The following is an 18,433-nucleotide window of genomic DNA, read 5'->3' on the forward strand; positions in this document are numbered from 1 at the left end:
TTTTCTTCCTGCATCCCATGTTGTCTGTGGTGGTTTGTGTGGTTGGACTCTCCCCTGGTCAGTATTTTTATTTCCAGGAGGTGTTCCCTGTCTTGGCTGCAAAGCACTGTATCATGCAGGCCAATGCTGAGTACCACCAGTCTATCCTGGCAAAGCAGCAAAAGAAATTTGGAGAAGAGATTGCAAGATTACAGGTAAGTCTCTTGGAAATAAATGTTAAGTAACTTGGATATCTGTTCTTTTTTTAAGCGAGATTCCCAAGTCTTGAAAACCTTTCCCTTCATTGCCCCATCAACAAGGGCGAGTGGTTGTTTTATCTTTAGCCTTTGCCTGCTGATTGCTTTTTGAAATACTATATTTTATCTAAAAAATTCATGTAAACTTTGTATTCAGTTCTCTTTTATTTATCCATGTGTATTTAAATATAAAACAGTCTAAACTATCTAGTTCCAGAAAGATGTGCATTACTTAACTTGTGATTTAGTCTTGGTCTAAATAGGGGCTTGTAGTTCCATAGCTTGAGTACAGTGGTAATTATCATTTCTCTGATTAGGAAAGTTTAGGATGATCTCTATTGAGATTAGGGAAGGGCAAAGAAATTAGGCAAGAACACAAGCTTCTCAGCCTCAGGATTTCAGTGCTCTTAGCTCAAAATCCTCTCCATGCCGGAGTGGGGCATCTTGAGGAGACCAGTTCTGAGAATATTGGGGTAGTGTGATTTAAAGGAACTCTCAATAACTTTCAGTTTTATAGCTTTAGTTGTAGGTCAAAAGTTAATGTAGAACACAAACGTGGATTCATATCTCAAAATAAGGAGGTGTTCTTCTAGTAGGCATGAAATATTTTAACTTGATTTGAGCTCAGAAATAGACAAACAGAAAACAGACCAAAAAAGATAACCTATAAGTCATATTCTCTGTGATCTTTCACTCAGTGGAGAAGAGTACCCTATGAACCTGACAGAGATCTTTAGATAATTACACCATTAAGTCAGTTTTTCAATCATTGCTGTCAACAATGGGGGGAAATTTTTGCTGGTCTTGAGTAAATTAGAAACAAAAACAAGATCGGAGTCAAGAAAATCACAATAGGTGAAATAATAGCAAGGGTAAAATTGCCACTTGGAATTCATTTCTAGGACCAGGAACCAGTTGTATTTGGGTTTACACATGAGGTGCATTTCTTGGGCAGTGCAGTTTATTTGGCTCTAGAAGGTGGGTCCTCTTGATCATCTTGGTGGGATATTTAAAACTGCCAAAAGAAGGATTTTCAAAATGATATAAAAATATAGATATGAAAATATAAAAAAGTGACTTATGTATAATGAATACACGTCAGAGTTATTTAAGTCATTAATGGGGGACCTGGTAAGAGGTAAAACCAATTTTTTGAAAGTACTATTTCAGTTTGATATGAGGTCATAGGTATTAAGGAGATGGTCCATATTAGGAGATATTAGGTATTTAGGAATAAAAGATCGGGCCTCCCTGGTGGCGCAGCAGTTGAGCGCTGGGTTGTGAAGCTGCCTGCAGCCTCTGCGGCGCCGGTTCGATCCCCAGCTGCTCCCCGGCCACCGGAGGAGGGTCCCGCATGGCGCGCAGACCTCTCCTGCCGCCCGCTGCTCCCCTCAGCAGTGTACTTCAGTCCCTCTGCCTGCTCTGCTCCCCGCTCTGGCTCTGGTGAATTCTCTCACCGTCCCGCTCTTCTGACTGTACCCAGTGCATGTATAAACAAACAAACAAACAAATAAATAAATAAAACATGCCTCTATAAAAAAAAAAAAAAGGAATAAAAGATCATGCATTTCAAATGAGTCTTCCAAAAAAAAAAAAGGAAAAAGTGCACTTACATGTTTGTTTATGGGAAGCAAGAGAGAACACAACACGGTAAATGGTAATAGGTAGAAGATCTGTTGTTACTCTCAGGTTTCCAGGAGGGCTTTTAGTGCACTATAATTGGTTGTCATTTGGGTTACAGAAGTAGCTGACAGCCACCCTTCCTCACTGTCAGTTTATACTTACTGGCCCACTGATTTCTTTTACTTTTTTTGCAGTTCACCAATGTAAGAGCTTTCTACTTTGTATTATTTAATTTTAGAGGTATTTTGAGATGGGAGAATTTCTAGGTTATTCTGCCATTAACTGCATTGCTGGAAATGAAGGTCTTCAGATTAAAGATTAAAAAAACAACCCACTACCACCAATGTTTGGATGTTTAGTTAAGAAAATAACTATTTTTACATTTTTATTTTCAGCATGCAGCAGAATTGATTAAAACAGTGGCATCTCGATACGATGAATATGTCAATGTGAAGGATTTTTCTGACAAGATCAACCGTGCCCTCACTGCAGCAAAGAAAGATAATGACTTCATTTATCATGATCGAGTACCAGATCTTAAAGATCTAGACCCTATTGGCAAAGCCACACTTGTGAAGTCTACCCCAGTCAATGTACCAATCAGTCAGAAATTTACTGGTATGTCAAGTATTCAGAGGCATTTTAATCTTACTCTTCCGTTTAATCTGTTTTTTATAGCTAAATGATACAGTTGTTACTGTGTGCTATGAACATTCATGTTGTTCAAATGAATATGAGAATAAAACTTTAGTGTTGTGTAGCAAAATTTTAAGGTGGAAAATAAATGGTAATAATCTGTAAAGTTATGTAACAATCAGAAAACTTGAAGCTGTTGTAACGATAAATATTTTAAACCAGCATTTGTCACTGTAACATTTGTTTTATTATTTACGATTCTACCGTTAAAAATCAGCATCCACAGATATCACTTCAGCAAGTAAATTGCTGAAGTCATGTTGGTTTTAGAAAATGTTCCTTGGGTAGTGTAGATATATGTAGTAGTTGGTAGCCTCTAGCTGAACATTCAAGCATAGTATTCTAAATTTTCAGGAAATGGTGATTTTTTTTTTTTTTTTACTTCTATTCAGCAAACATATAACGGGCTCTTTTAAGCAGTTTTCAAAATTAGCTCATTTATTCCACACAGCAGCCCCATGAGATAGGTACTATTACTGCATTTGACTGAGGAGGCTACTGATGCACAGCTAGGAAGTGGTAGAGCTGGAAATTGAATCCTGGCACTGTGGACCACTGTTCAATATAATCAACACAGTGCTTTCTTAACATGTAACTCTTTAACTAATGATCCTTAAACTAGGTGATAACCTCTCATTGTTGTCATTGTCAGTGAATATAGTGACCTAGAAATTCACTTCACCTTGTACTTTCAATGGTGATTTATTTCTGATCTTTAACTTTAGTATTTGTAGACTCTTCATGTGAATAATGTAAAGGAAAGAAGTCACTCTACAGCTTGAGTATTGGGCATTTTTTGTTGAAATTTCTATTCCTAATTTTAGATCTGTTTGAGAAGATGGTTCCTGTGTCAGTACAGCAGGCTTTGTCTGCCTATAATCAGAGGAAAGTTGACTTAGTTAACAGATCAATTGCTCAAATGAGGGAAGCCACCACTTTGGCAAATGGGTTAGTAGAGCTTAAATTTCCTAAATTTATCTGTAAAGTTTGAATGTTTTCTGTTTGATTTGTTCTTTAAATAGTTTATGAACATTTTAGTTTACATATACAGACATTTCATGGGGACACTATATTTGTTAAGCCTTAGCAAATATAGTTGGAAGGAATTTGATTGCTAATTTGTATTTTAGGGGATATTAATTTAAGGGAGAGGCGAGATAGAAATGAACTCATTAAGCTATGATCATGGTACCTTCAGTATTCTGAATTAATTTTTGTTTTGGTGGATTGAAAACTGAGAAAATAATTCATTGATTTTTTTAAAAAAAATTGTAAGTATAATTTTAAACAATAAATGCACCCATTACTTTTTTATTTTTAAATGTATTTTTGCATAAAAGAACTGGGGTATAGACCAGAGGTACAGGGTACAGAGGGTGAGAGGACTCACCAGAGACAGAATGGAGAGCACAATAGGCAGATCTACTGATATAGATAAAGGGAGCAGCGGCCGAGACAGGAGGGGGTCTGCTGCACCATATGTGGGTTAGACTTTTGTCAGTCTTTTTAATTTTAGCCATTTTTTACATGTGTACAGCAGTATTTCATTGTTGCTTTTAATTTGCATTTCTTTAATGCAAGGTATTTTTTGCATTAATATCTATTCCTTTAATTATGATACTGTGTAACTTCATCTGCTCTATACTCATTCATATATGTTGTGTGAAGTATCTAATGAAACCTTTTGTTCATTTTTTAAAATTGAATTTTTTTTTTAATCCTTAAGGAGTTCTTTATGTAATTTAGAGGCAAATATTTTGTCAAATATATGTAATTGAGAAATTTTTTTCCTAGTCTGGTTTGCCTTTTCATATTTTTAATTTTGCTGAATACATGGATTTCGACCTCATTTTTCTAGCAAGAAAACAATGTAAGTTTAATATCACCCCATTATATAAACAAAATAACAGAAAAATTATTATGCCACAAAACTGAATGTTGATGAAAATTCATCTTAAGATCAACTGTTCTTTTTTAAATTAAGATCAACTGTTATGACATTTTGCCTAGATGATATAAAATTATAACTATATTATTTCTGATTTGTCAGTTATAGTACACCAATTAGTATGAGTAAAGACTGCCTTTTTTTTTTTAAAGGTTTATTTTTATTTATGCATACAAGAACTAAGGTGTAGGCCACAGGTGAGGCAAGGTGAGAGGACTCACCAGAGACAGAATGGGGAGCAGAACAGATAGATCTACTGAAATACACTGTTGAGGGGAGCAGCAGGTGAGACAGGCGAGGTCTGCTGCGCCATGTGGGTCAACTCCCTGTCTGGGGAATTGAACTCATGCTTTAGTGACTGATAGTGAGTGTGGGGCTTAACCCCTTGTGTCACCAGGAAGGCCCTAGGATACAATTTTTAAGTTTTAATTGCTTAGATTGAAAGACTTTCCTTAAGTTTGAGATGTGAACCCAGTTTTCAGTTTATTTTAATGCTGTCATATTTTTCTTACTTTTGACTTTTAATGTACTATGACCTTGTATAACTTATTAATTTAATGATTTTGTCTTAATATTAATCACATTCCATATTTGCTTTGTTTTTCAGTTGCTAGGACTTAACTACGTTTTTGGGGTGCTAGCTTCATTGCTGATTGATTTGGCTATAGGACACTATGTTTTAAAGATGATTTAGACTTTCAGATGCTAGAATGTCTCTTTTTATTTTTCAGTGTGTTAGCTTCCCTTAATCTTCCAGCAGCAATTGAAGATATATCTGGAGATACTGTCCCTCAATCTATATTGACTAAGTCCAACTCTGTGATTGAACGGGGAGGCATCCAGACTGTTGATCAGTTGATCAAAGAATTACCTGAACTACTACAAAGAAATAGGGAGATCTTAGATGAGGTATGTTTTGAGAGATTTGCTTTTTAAGTAAAAATTCTTTGACCCCTTCGTGTTCACCAGAGATTAGGATTAGAAGTTTCTTCCCATTGGGTTTTTTTTAAACACAGTATTGTCTTTTTTTTTTTTTTTAAATAGAGGCATGTTTTATTTATTTATTTATTTGTTTTGTTTTGTTTATACATGCACTGGGTACAGTCAGAAGCGCGGGAGGGTGAGAGAATTCACCAGAGGCAGAGCGGGGAGCAGAGCAGGCAGAAGGACCGAAGTACACTGCTGAGGGGAGCAGCGGGCGGCAGGAGAGGTCTGCGCGCCATGTGGGACCCTCCTCTGGTGGCCGGGGAGCAGCCGGGGATCGAACCTGCGTCGCAGAGGCTGCGGGCAGCTTCGCAACCCAGCGCTCAACCGCTGCGCCACCGGGGAGGCCCTTCCCATTGGGTTTTACAGGGTAGTACTCATCATCTCAGTGAATTTATTCTGGTCCAGTGTCTGTCCTTCAGTCTCAAGAAGAATTCTGATTGAGAATGGGTTCATTCACATTTTATTGGTAAATAAATGCATGTTGATGAAACTCAAGACCATCTTATAAAACGAGTATACTGTGAGAAATTTCTGATACACAAGTTTCTGAGGCCAGCTTTCCAACTCATTGACTATTTAGTTGTTTTTCAAACTAGCGGTACCATTTTACACTCCTCCTAGTACTATATGACTGTTCTAATTTCTTCCATATTTTTGTTCTTCAGTCATTGTATTTAAAAAAAAATTATGATTTTTTTTTTAATTTCCAACATATTTAATTGATTTAAATATCATGGATAATTTATCTCATACAACTTCCTATGATTTTTTTAAGGTAAAACTCACATAACATACAATTTACCACTCTAACCTCTTAGTGTGTAATATTCAGTGGCCTTTCCATACATTCATAGTATTGTGTAAGCACCAATACTGTCTAATTCTAGAACATTTTTATCACCCCCAAAAGAAAACCTGTATCCATTAGCTGTCACTCCTCATTCCCCTTTTCCCCTGCTCTTCAAAACCACTAATATAGTTTCCATTTCAATGGATTTGCTTATTCTGGACCTTTCAGATAAGTGTAATCATAAATAGTATGTAGCCTTTTGATTTGGGCTTCCTTCATTTATAATATTTCAGGCTTCATCCATGTTGTAGTATGTGTCAGTACTTCATTTCATTCCATTATGTGTATGTGCCACATTTTATTTATCCATTCATCAATGAAAGATAATTGGGTTGTTACCATTTTACTTTGCTATTCTAAATAATGTGACTGTGAACTCTGTATGTCACTCACTTGGAAGTTTCCCAATTTGAGGGAAGGTAAGGTGGTGCCTTTGACCTGACTTCCTACTCTTACTAGCACCACCTGTTTCTTGTCTCATACTCATTCTGTTAAATTCATACGCTAAGCTATTAGTGCCCTATGAAGTTGGCAAGGTACAATGGAGCAATTTTGGCTTGTGAATGATTTTTATATGGCTCACTAGTTGATGATTATTTTTACCATTTAAAAAAGCAAAAGATTATTGACAGCCCATAAAACTTAAAATATTTACTCTAGTGTTTGACAAAAAAGTGCAAATATCTACTTAAGTTCTCAGGAATTGGCAGATACCATTGGCTCTAACCCCTGTGTCTTTTGTTTCTGGCTCCCTACTATCCTTTCTTCTCAGCTGTATATTAAAAAAGCATTTATTTATATGTTAATTTTCAGTTTGTTGTACTGAGATGGAATTCTAAAACTTTCATTTGCATGTAGACTAATCATTTTTCTCTTTCATGACTTTGAAGGTTGAAAGTTGTTCTATTTTAATTTTGAAAGTCTTTGTTTAAAGTAATCATACTTTTAAATTACACACCAGGAATGATATCTCATTGTTGCCTTCCCTTCTTTTAAAAAGTCATTAAGAATGTTGGATGAAGAAGAAGCCACTGATAACGATTTAAGAACAAAATTCAAGGAACGCTGGCAAAGGACACCATCTAATGAGCTCTATAAGCCTTTAAGAGCAGGTAAAAATGCGCAAAAATGACTTTGATGTGAATAAATACCGAATCTGTACCTATATTTTGCTTGATTAAATTAGGTGCGTGAGACATGTTTTTTACTGAAACTGTGCTCTTATGAAAACAAAAGTTCAAATGAGTAAATTTTAAGTATCTAATTGAATTTAATGAAGTGATTCATGAATTAGGTGGTACCACTTCTAGCAAGTGGAAGAGAGCTCCAAGGGGCTACAGAAAGGGACAGATTTTTCTGAAGGCAGTACCAGGGATGTCATAAATTAAAGAATGATTAATTTTGGCATAGGTAACCCACCTGTGATGATGGAAAAGTCTGTGAGGTGATTATCTCATTTTCCTTTGGGGAATGGAAAAATTATGGAAATTGGTCCTGACCAGAAAATTTCACAATGGGGGAGGTTAAAACTGCATTTTGGTTGTGTTTTAAGTCTTGGTGGACTCAGTGTAAGCAACTCCAGTTTGGACTTAGAAGAAAGCACAGTATTTTTCCACATTTCAGTGTAAAATTAAAAACAAAACAAAGGCAATCCATGTTTACTATAAGAAGTTCAGATTCTTCAGGTGAAAATAAAGTGAAAGTTAAAATAATCATATGCCTTTCTTTTTCCATTCTATGCCCTGTTCATATTTTAAAACTATAAGATCATGTGTTTTGTTGTAATTTATTTCACTTAGTAGTGAACAAAAGATGAGTTTTAACAGTTAATTTATAACCAGATTTTTTTTTAAAGACTTTGATCATTAAGATTTTTGTGCTTGCTAAGATAAATTATGTCTTCAAAGTGGCTGGAGAAGTGTTTTATTTATCTATAAAAGGAATGAATACCATGAGATTTTTCTAAAGTTATATTCGCTCTTTTATGTCTAGTTGAATCAGTGATTTTCAAGAGAAGACTGCTATTTAAATAAGTTGTAACAGTTTTTGTAGTGAATACTTTCTTTCTATAACGTGGGTTGTAGGAAAAAAATAAACAGAAACACCAAGTATATTTTAAGGTGTAACTGTGCTTTTACTTTATAATTGATTTTCTCATTTTTTTCTGAAAATAAAAAGGTGAAAACTGACAGGAGCTGAGATTTTATTATCTGGTGAATTGGGACATATAAAAGGGGCAAAGAAGTAAAGTTGGGGAAGAGAACTAAAAGTACAACTAGGCCATAAACATTGTTGAAATCAGTGCTGGGATCTGGGAACATTCTCCATTTCCCCTTCTCCCCCAGAGGGAACCAACCTCAGAACAGTTTTGGATAGAGCTGTGCAAGCAGATGGACAAGTGAAAGAACGTTACCAGACTCACCGGGACACCATTGCCCTTATGTGTAAGCCAGAAACTGAGCTGAATGCTGCTATCCCTTCTGCTAACCCAGCAAAGACCATGCAAGGCAGTGAGGTAAGAAGATATATTTTGATGTGAGTGGTCATCAACTTATGAAATCTGTATTCAAGCCATTATAGATAATAAGTTCCCCATTCCTTATTAAAATTCCTTTCTTTATAAAAATGCAGACATCAACTGAGGTGTTTATATTCAAAATAAAATGATATATCATGTAATTGGTAATTACACCAATACTATTATTATGCTATAATACAAATTTTCATGTATTGAATATCTCCTATGAGCATGGTGCTAAATTCAAGATACTTCATATGTTCACAGTATTTAATTCAGTTCACAGTATTTAATTTTATAAAAGGGAGAGACTTGGGAATATAGAAACTTACCTGAAGTAACTGGGATTGGCTAGTTACTCTTCTGTCCATAATGTACCCAAAGAATAGTTAAAACATGAAACCTAAATACCAGTTGAAAATAATGACTAATAATGTTTGAACACTTTATTAACCCTGTGTTAAAAATTAGGTTGGCCACTTTATTTTTATTTTTTGATTTTTAAATTTATTTATGCATGCAAGAACTGGGGTACAGGCCAGAGGTGTGGGGGGTTGAGAGGATTCATCAGAGACAGAGCGGGGAGCAGAACAGGCAGACTGACTGAAATACACTGCTGAGGGGAGCAGCTGGTGAGACTGGAGATGTCTGCTCCACCATGTGGGTAGCCCCTGGCTGGCCATGGCTCGAACTCATGCTGTAGAGGCTGTGGACAGCTTCATAGTGCTATACTTAACCCCTTGCGCCACAGGGAGGCCCAGGTTGACAGCTTTATATGGATTATTTCAGTCTTCACAACAGTCCTGAGATAAGTAGTAGAGTCTTATTTTACAAGTGAGAAAATTGAGTTTTCCAGGTAATAAATGCCCCTGGTTACACAGCCCATTCTGTCCACTAAGGGAGTATAGTCAGAGTTAAAACATTTTTTCTATATAATCATGTTTTACTTTGATGGACAAAGAAGTTTGTATTCAGGTTTTGGTTTAATTTTGTGTTTTGAATTTGAGGGGAAAAAAAGTTCATGATTCAAAAGGTGCATGCAGAGAAATACCATCTGTGTTCCTTCTAGTTTGTTTCTATCTACTCTCTATAAGTAATCATTTTCTTTTCTGGTTTGTCCTTAGTGCTTTTCTTTTTGAAAAGAATACATGAGCATACATATGTGTATATGTGTGCATATATCTTTATATTCTGATTTCCTTACTCTCTCACAAAGCAGCATACTGTACATATGCTTTGTCTCTTTTTTAAATTTACTAATGTATCCTGGAAGTGATTTGGTAGTAGGATGTTTGTCCACATTTTCTAATATCAGATTTTTTTATAGACTATACCGTTCCCAGCCAGGTATGATTCTTATACTCATCCTTCATTTTAGATTATCTTGTGGCTTGATGTTTTTTGGACCTTTAGAAGTCATGTTTCTTTCTATTGCCCACACACTCATTTTCTTTCTTTTTAAAAGCAACATTAATATTAGGACATTCAGGATATATGGAGTGGTAAACAGAGGCTAAAAGAAAGATGGTGTTATTTAGAAGAAACTTTAGATTTTTCCTCAGGTATTTGGTCTTCAGAAAGGAAGTCCTATCAGGGAGCTTACTAGCACTGTGGAATGAAGTGTAGGACAGAAATTCTTAGAAACAGTCAGTTGGTGAGGAGATCCACTGGAGTTGGAAAGGTTGCTGCTAAGAAGGAAGATAGGGTTGTAGATGGGATCCGTGGCTGTCCCCTTCTGCCTTTGTCTATCTCCTAGCTGTCTTTTTTTTTTTTTTTTTTAAGTTTTATTTTCATTTATTTATACAAGCAATGGGTACAGTCAGAAGCACGGGAGGGTGAGAGAACTCACCAGAGCCAGAGCGGGGAGCAGAATAGGCAGACTGAAGTACACTGCTGAGGGGAGCAGCAGGCGGCAGGAGAGGTCTGCGCACCATGCGGGACCCTCCTCCTGTGGCCGGGGAGCAGCCGGGGATCGAACCAGCGCTGCAAAGGCTGCGGGCAGCCTCGCAACCCAGCGCTTAACCGCTGTGCCACCGGGGAGGCCCATCCTAGCTGTCTTTTAATGAGCATCCTTGGGACAAGCAGAAGGGAGTAGTTGGATTGGCGTTCTCCTTTGTGATCCTAGCAGAAGTGTGAAGAGATGAGTGAAAGGGGGAACTTGTAAGTCACACTAGAGGACACTTGTATGCTATAATGCTGTTACTATAAAGTGGTGTGTATGAATCATGTGGCTATAAGTCAGAGACTGCCTAAGTGAATAAGAGAGTTCATACTCTGATATGAAGAGACGTGTAATAAACATCTCTTTCTCTCTCCCAGTATATAAAATATACACATGATTTGTACCTTTCTGTATCTATCTCTGTCTCTCTCTTTTAGCATGCTCTATCTATGTATAACTGTCTGCATAGCTATCTTTCTACTTCCCTCTCTGCATCCCTTTCTTCCTTAGTAGCTGTGTGATCTTGGGCATATCAATTTTTAATGAGACTCACCTTTCCACTTGTGATGTGAAATAGAGGTAATAAAAGTATATCCTGTGGAGTATTGTAAAGAATACATTAAATTTTATTTAAGAGTCTGGGATAGTACCTGGTACTTAATAATTGTTACGTAAATTGAAGCTCTTGATACTGTTATCATTATTGTTGTTGCTCTGAGTCCACTAAAATCCCTTGAAATTGACTTCTGTTTCTTTGGGCAAAAAGCTAAGTTTTTTTGTTTTTGTTTTTAAATTGTTTAGGTTGTAAATGTCTTAAAATCATTATTAACAAATCTTGATGAAATAAAGAAGGAAAGAGAGGGTCTGGAAAATGACCTAAAATCAGTGAATTTTGACATGACAAGCAAATTTTTGACTGCTCTGGCTCAAGATGGTGTGATAAATGAAGAAGCTCTTTCTGTTACTGAACTGGATCGAATCTATGGAGGACTTACAAGTAAAGTCCAAGAATCTCTAAAGAAACAGGAAGAACTTCTTAAAAATATTCAGGTGAAGTTTTTATACTTTAATAAGATTCCTGTTTAAAAAAATTGGAAAGAACACACTTGGATTAAATCTTTGCCCATTTATGATTGTTTTTTGCAAGTGTTATATGTTGATCTAAATCTGTAATTATTATGATATTCAGAAACCCACTCATTTTGTTGTATTACTATTTTAGGAAAGATTTAAAATGTAGTGCTTCTCCAGAAGAAATAATAAGTAAACTTCAAGTAATTTCTGCATGTAATCATATGACTTTCAGCTGGAAAAATATAAAAAATGTTAATGAGCTACACTAATTTGATAAATAAATATAGGTGTATAAATCTTTCTTTTAACAAGGTCTCACATCAGGAATTTTCTAAAATGAAACAATGTAACAATGAAGCTAATTTAAGAGAAGAAGTTTTGAAGAATTTAGCTACTGCATATGACAACTTTGTTGAACTTGTGGACAATTTGAAGGAGGGCACGAAGGTATGTATAAAAAAAACAATCGTCATGAAAATATAGTTTGGGAAGTTAATTGGTGTGTCCAGTTAGATCAAGTTATCTTTTATGTTGAGTTTGTTAGCTTTAATGTTTGCCTCTGAGAGATTTGTTATAAAAGGGAAGAGACAAAGTGGCAGTATTTCATGGAATCATTGAAGAATGAAGTATATATATTTCACCAGGGAGAAAGGGGATGTAAGCATTCCTGGCAGCAAGAATTAGCCCAGAGATGTCAACAGCTAATGACACTTTTGTGGCAGTGGAAAATTGACCCGTTTGAATGAGCTGTAAGGGAATAGGAGTAGTCAGTGATTTGTGGTGGGGAAGGAGGAGGGCGGGCATAGCTTATATCTTCTGTGGTGATTGTTTGGATTATGATAGACTTTAATTTGCCAGCATTTCAGAATGCTTCATACATTTGAAGTATTTTCTTGCCTTTTCTTTAAAAAGCTTAGGGAAATGCGTGTGTTTATTTTTACCAAAACTCTATCAATTACTTTGCTTTCAGAAACATACTTTCTTTAGGTATTTTAACTCTGTAATGATCATTAAATAAAGTTACCTTGATGTAAATACATTGCATATAATGTAAAACGGTTTAAACAGAAGTAGAAATCTGTAAAGCCTTCTAAATAGAGAGGATAGTAAGATAATTTGTTTTAAATTACTTTGTCAAAATAGATATACTGAGAAAACTTTCAAGAGAGCTTTTGGAAATTCTCAGTTTCTGAATGATGCCTGGATTTTTGAAGTGAATGTGCGGATCTAATTTTTCCACTTAAGAGGGTTTAGTGTTTTTATTATATAGTTAACTTCTATAGAAATTAGGAATGTGATCATGAAAACTTTTAGCTGTTCCATGTAATTTTTGGTACAGTGTTCTCTAAAAATAATTTTTTTAATTTTTATTTTCTTTAGGACTCAGGACATTTAATATTAAGTTGTTAGACTTAAGTGATAGGAATGTTTCTTATCCAGACTCTTTTAGTGATTTAGCCATTTTGATAAATGAGCTATATGTGTTCCTCCTTAGATTAAAAAATTACTTATGTTTGTTCTTTGCTTATAGTTTTACAATGACCTGACTGAAATCCTGGTAAGGTTCCAGAACAAATGCAGTGATATAGTGTTTGCACGGAAAACAGAAAGAGATGAACTCTTAAAGTAAGTTTGTTTTGTGTATCAGACTGTACGTAAAATGTTTTTCTTTTATGAAAATGGTGTGAAGAGACTTTTGGGTTGAGCTTTGCTGTATGTCATCAATTTCCTTCTTTTTCTTCTGGGTATTTTACAAAGCCAAAAACAGATTGCATGACTTGGGAACAAACGGATGAAAAAAAACCTAAACTCTTAATGTAGGAAGTATAATGATGCCACAGAAATGATAACAAAGTAACTCAAGGTGACGTATCTCAGGAAATGCCAAAAAGCAGGCAGTTTACCTAGAAGTGCCAAATAGGTTCCTGTCATAAAACTAGAGCTACAGAACATGGGAAGACAGAAGACAGGCTCAGAAAGTGTCAGCAAAATTTCTTCCTGAAGGCTTCTGCTGAGACAGCCAAGATAGTAACACAGGATTCATTTGATGCCTGGTAATCAGTAGAAAGTTGACATAGCATCCATCTGAAAATACTGTATTTGTAAAGGTAAATATGAGAACAAAATTTAACAAAACTTTTATAGAAAGGGTATATATTGGAGTCAGGAAAAAGGAACAAAAACTGTCAAGATCAAGGCATATAAATTATGAGGTCCCCCAACATAAAATATCTCAGTGCCGTATTTCTCTGAATATTTTCATCAGGAAACTTTCCTAACAGTTTCAACAGTTTCACTTTCTTACCTGTTGCTTTGTTGTCTATAAACACTGATGTAACACAGCAATTTAAGTGTAGCTTGGTCACTGAGTAGTTGTAGTATTTCTGATAACCTTAGATAGGTTATAGCCAGGCTTTCCCATCTGAAAACGACCTCTTATTAACAGTGGGTGGTATGTAGAAGCACTTCCCTGGCTTGACATGTTCCTAACTCCAGCTTTAACTCTGATCGCTGAAACAAAATTTATTTTTTTCAGTTATTGAGAATTAGAATAGGAATTAACTTCATTTTATTAAATAGTGGTTAAGAAGAAATATTTAAGTTCTAGTCAACAACAGAAATGTAATATGAAATACTATTATTTTGAGTTTGTTTTAACACTTGTCTTTAAAAGGGACTTGCAACAAAGCATTGCCAGAGAACCTAGTGCTCCTTCAATCCCTACACCTGCCTACCAGGCCTCTCCAGCGGGGGGGCATTCGCCAACTCCTCCAACTCCAGCGCCAAGAACCATGCCGGTCAGTAAGCAAACGCATTTTGTAAATAGAAGTTTTAATTAATGATCGCTTGCTGAAAGACTGAAATAAACTTTACATTAGAGATGTATGCTGATCGCCACTTTCCTCAGGCGATCAGCCTTCCAGTGTTGTATAATACGAACAGTATAGCATCACTCATGAATTTCTTGCCAAGAAAGGTTTGGAAACTAATCAAGTCTATAGAACCAACTTTCAGTTTATAGCAAATACAGCGATACAGTAAGATGTTAAATGGTGCTGTTGGGAAACAATCTAGAATTGGAACAATTGTGAGATACTTGACTCGGTCATTTCCAGAAGTGAGGTTCAGAGAAAGAAAAAAAGTAGGTGGGTGGGTATATTCTAGATTAAAAGAGAAAAGATTATTAATAATTAAAGTACAATATTTGAAGATTGATTAGAACTTGGTTATAAAAACACCTGTATTTTTTTGATAAATAGGGAAACTTGAATGTGGAGGGGGATACTCAATGATATTAAAGAATACTTGTTAATTTTCTTAGGGTGAAATGGTATTGATTATGTAGAATACTGAGATTTGCATGCTGGATGAAGTTTTTAGGACTATTGCCACGAAATTTGCAACTTATTTTCAAATGGTTTTGCCAATATATAAGATAAATACATGAGATGTAACCTGTAGATGAAGCAAATATGGACAAAAGTTAATAATTACTGAATTTAATAGGCAAATATGTTATTTATTATATCATTCTAAGTTTTCTTGTGTTTGAAAATTTTCATGTAAAAATGTTGGAACCAGGAGATTACCTTAATAACTGTACCTGACCTGTTCCTTCATAATTAAATGCCTAACTATTGGTGGAAGTAGTAATGATTAAAAATTACTGACGTTGGGCCTCCCCTGGTGGCACAGGTGGTTGAGTGCCGTGCTATGAAGCTGTCCACAGCCTCTGCAGCGCCGGTTTGATCCCGGCCGGCCAGTGAGGGTCCCACATGGTGCAGCAGACCTCTCCTGTCACTCCCACTGCTCTCCTTAGCAGTGTATTTCATCAGTCTGCTGGTTCTGTTCCCTACTCTGTCTCTGGTGAATCCTCTCACCCTCTTGCACATCTGGCCTGTACCCCAGCTCTTGTATAAATAAATAAAAAAATCTTAAAAATTACTGATGTAGTGGCTATATAGTATCCATAGACTGGAGAATGATTCTTCAATTGTGATAATTTCTAGACCAATAATCCAACTTTTAAACATGGGAATTAGAAATATAAATTTAAATTAGATGTTGCAGTTTCTCATATACTTGCATTTACTTTAATTGATAGAAACATGAAACATTTTGTAGTCAGTGCCGACTTTTTCTTATAGCCTACTAAGCCCCAGCCCCCAGCTCGGCCTCCACCGCCTGTGCTTCCAGCAAATCGAGCTCCAGCAAATCCTGCTACTGCTTCAGCTCCAGTGGGTACTATGACTGCTGCGCCAGCTCCATCACAGACGCCTGGTTCAGCTCCCCTTCCACAGGCCCAGGGACCCCCCTATCCCACCTATCCAGGATATCCCGGGTAAGGCAGAAATGTTGTTTATCCCTATAAATGGCTAATGTTTTTTGCTCTGGTTAACCTTTTAAAAAACAGGGCCATTTTTCACTGAATGGAAGTACCATGAATAAGCTGCATTGTCAGGTTATTAACAGAAATAAAAATAATACTAGCACCAGTTATTTAGTGTTGAATAGCTGTTTCCCATGCTTATGTTTTTAGTTTTTACATAATGGGTTTATAGTAAATACATCTCTTCTATATGGTATTCAGAAAGTGTTTCTGTGGTTTTTATTTAGATGATAAGCAGATAGGTGCCTTGTCTGACTTAGCATAGCAAAAATAGTAAGGCCTTCTTTATGTACCTATACTTTGAAATATTGGCATTCTGATAAACTGTTCAAATATTTGAAAGACTAGCTTTTTGGGAAATTGTAAATCTTAAAAGTCAGAACCCTGGACAGGCTCCATACCCAGGACCCCAGCGCAGCCTTCCTTTGACTACTTTTTAAGATGTGATCCAAGCTTAGTAAATATATTCTGCCTTTCAAATATTAGAACTTTATAAATGGTAAATTTATGTGCAATATTGAACTTTAAGAAATAAAAATGTACTTATTAGATGGCCACATTAAAATGAAGGGTCTCCATTTTAATTCCTGGTCATAGTTGAATAGTCCTCTTTCAGCAATAGTTTCTGGATAGTATTAAACACTCAGTGTTCTTTAATTTCAATTAATAATAGGATAGGACCATGTTATTCTCACTACTACCTTAATATAGCTGTGGTTTTTTTCCCCTCTCTTGTTTCCTAATAGACTGAGAAATAGAGAAAAATGTTTTTCTTAAAAAATCTTTGTTTTAGAATAGTTGTTAGATACATATTTTCTACTCTTGAATTTACTAATCCTTTTTTTGGTATTCTTTTTCCTATCAGGTATTGCCAAATGCCCATGCCCATGGGCTATAATCCTTATGCATATGGCCAGTATAACATGCCATATCCACCAGTGTACCATCAGAACCCTGGACAGGCTCCATACCCAGGACCCCAGCAGCCTTCATACCCTTTCCCTCAGCCCCCACAGCAGTCTTACTATCCGCAGCAGTAATACACAGCAGTAATATGTCAGCTCAGAAGCTCAGCTGGTTCAGTTCAAAGGGAAAGAAATGCCAACCCTGCAATAAGTGTACTAAACTCTACGTTCTGGTTAATATAATGTACTCTACTGTACTGAATGCAGTGTATAATTTCTGTCTGCGGCTAGAAGCTGTGCCCCATTTCCACATTTGATTGCACATGTGAGATTTACTGCTATTGCAGTACAGACATTAGGTATAATAGGATTTGAAATAAATTCCATTACAGTTCATAAAAGCTGAAAATGAGAAATTAAACCCACAACTGAAATGTTTGAAATGATTATACTTATGTCAACACAAGATGTGATTGGGACATCAGATACTTATAATAATGGCTTAAGTACTGATATTCAAGAAAAATAGTTTTCTTTCTGTTTTGGTTTATTCACTTGGTTTAATTTCCATTTGCTATTTTGCTTAATCAAAGCATTGTAAATCTTATAATTTAAAAATAAATTACTTAAGAACAGTTGTCATTGTTATGTTTTGTCATTGATTCTCATTACTGTCTAATTTCTTTCTGGTATTAGTCTTTCATTTTATATGTACGTAAGTTAAACAGTGTGTTTAAGTGCATGATTAGTACAAGTTAACAGTCAGGTTCAAGTATGTTTTATAGGAAAACCAAAAGAAGAGTACTATAATTTATCTTTCCTATGCTGATTAGTAAGTTAATTTTGACATTTTATTTTGAAAAGTCCTATAATGTGGAAGAAACACTATTGCTACCAAAGATTCTTCAACTAAATATACAAATATGTATGCTTAATATTTTATTATTAGCTTCTCCAAGAAATTCTGCTGGTAATGCTTTCCCTTTTTTTCCCTTAACTTGGTTAAAATAAATTCATGTCATTGACAGTACTGTCTAATGTAATGGAATTGTTTAAAGAAAATTTACTGTACCTTTCTATTCCTTTCTCCCACCTTACTGTCTTAGTATCATTTAATGCACAATGTATGTGAGTAGATATAAGCCCTTTCATATCATGCTCCTTAAAAGATTGGACCATTTTATAATTCAGGGAGCACATAAAAGAATTATTGGGAGCATACACCAATTCTGGAGTAGGCTATGTACTTAATATTAATCTCTGC

At 35.6% G+C, this 18,433-nt stretch overlaps 1 protein-coding gene across 2 annotated transcripts in view; it reads left to right on the forward strand.

The window, feature by feature from the left end:
- PDCD6IP (programmed cell death 6 interacting protein) overlaps positions 1-18,196 on the forward strand; it is a 41,777-nt gene extending 23,581 nt beyond the window's left edge. Inside the window, exons 7-18 of one of the 2 annotated variants that reach the window (XM_037526098.1) lie at positions 78-194; positions 2,255-2,477; positions 3,380-3,503; positions 5,235-5,412; positions 7,341-7,452; positions 8,686-8,855; positions 11,602-11,850; positions 12,187-12,321; positions 13,406-13,500; positions 14,549-14,672; positions 16,023-16,216; positions 17,130-18,196. In XM_037526098.1, coding sequence (XP_037381995.1) covers positions 78-194; positions 2,255-2,477; positions 3,380-3,503; positions 5,235-5,412; positions 7,341-7,452; positions 8,686-8,855; positions 11,602-11,850; positions 12,187-12,321; positions 13,406-13,500; positions 14,549-14,672; positions 16,023-16,216; positions 17,130-17,304 — 1,896 coding nt within the window. In that variant the 3' untranslated portion in view covers positions 17,305-18,196. Of the gene's footprint in view, positions 1-62; positions 195-2,254; positions 2,478-3,379; positions 3,504-5,234; positions 5,413-7,340; positions 7,453-8,685; positions 8,856-11,601; positions 11,851-12,186; positions 12,322-13,405; positions 13,501-14,548; positions 14,673-16,022; positions 16,217-17,129 lie in introns of both variants that reach the window. The other variant, XM_054693037.1, reaches the window with a different exon arrangement.
- The last annotated feature ends 237 nt before the right edge of the window (positions 18,197-18,433 follow it).

This window comes from Talpa occidentalis, unplaced genomic scaffold (genome assembly GCF_014898055.3).
Source record: "Talpa occidentalis isolate TD23 unplaced genomic scaffold, MPIMG_talOcc4v2.1 talOcc4.10, whole genome shotgun sequence".
In the NCBI taxonomy this organism is placed as follows: Eukaryota; Metazoa; Chordata; class Mammalia; order Eulipotyphla; family Talpidae; genus Talpa; species Talpa occidentalis.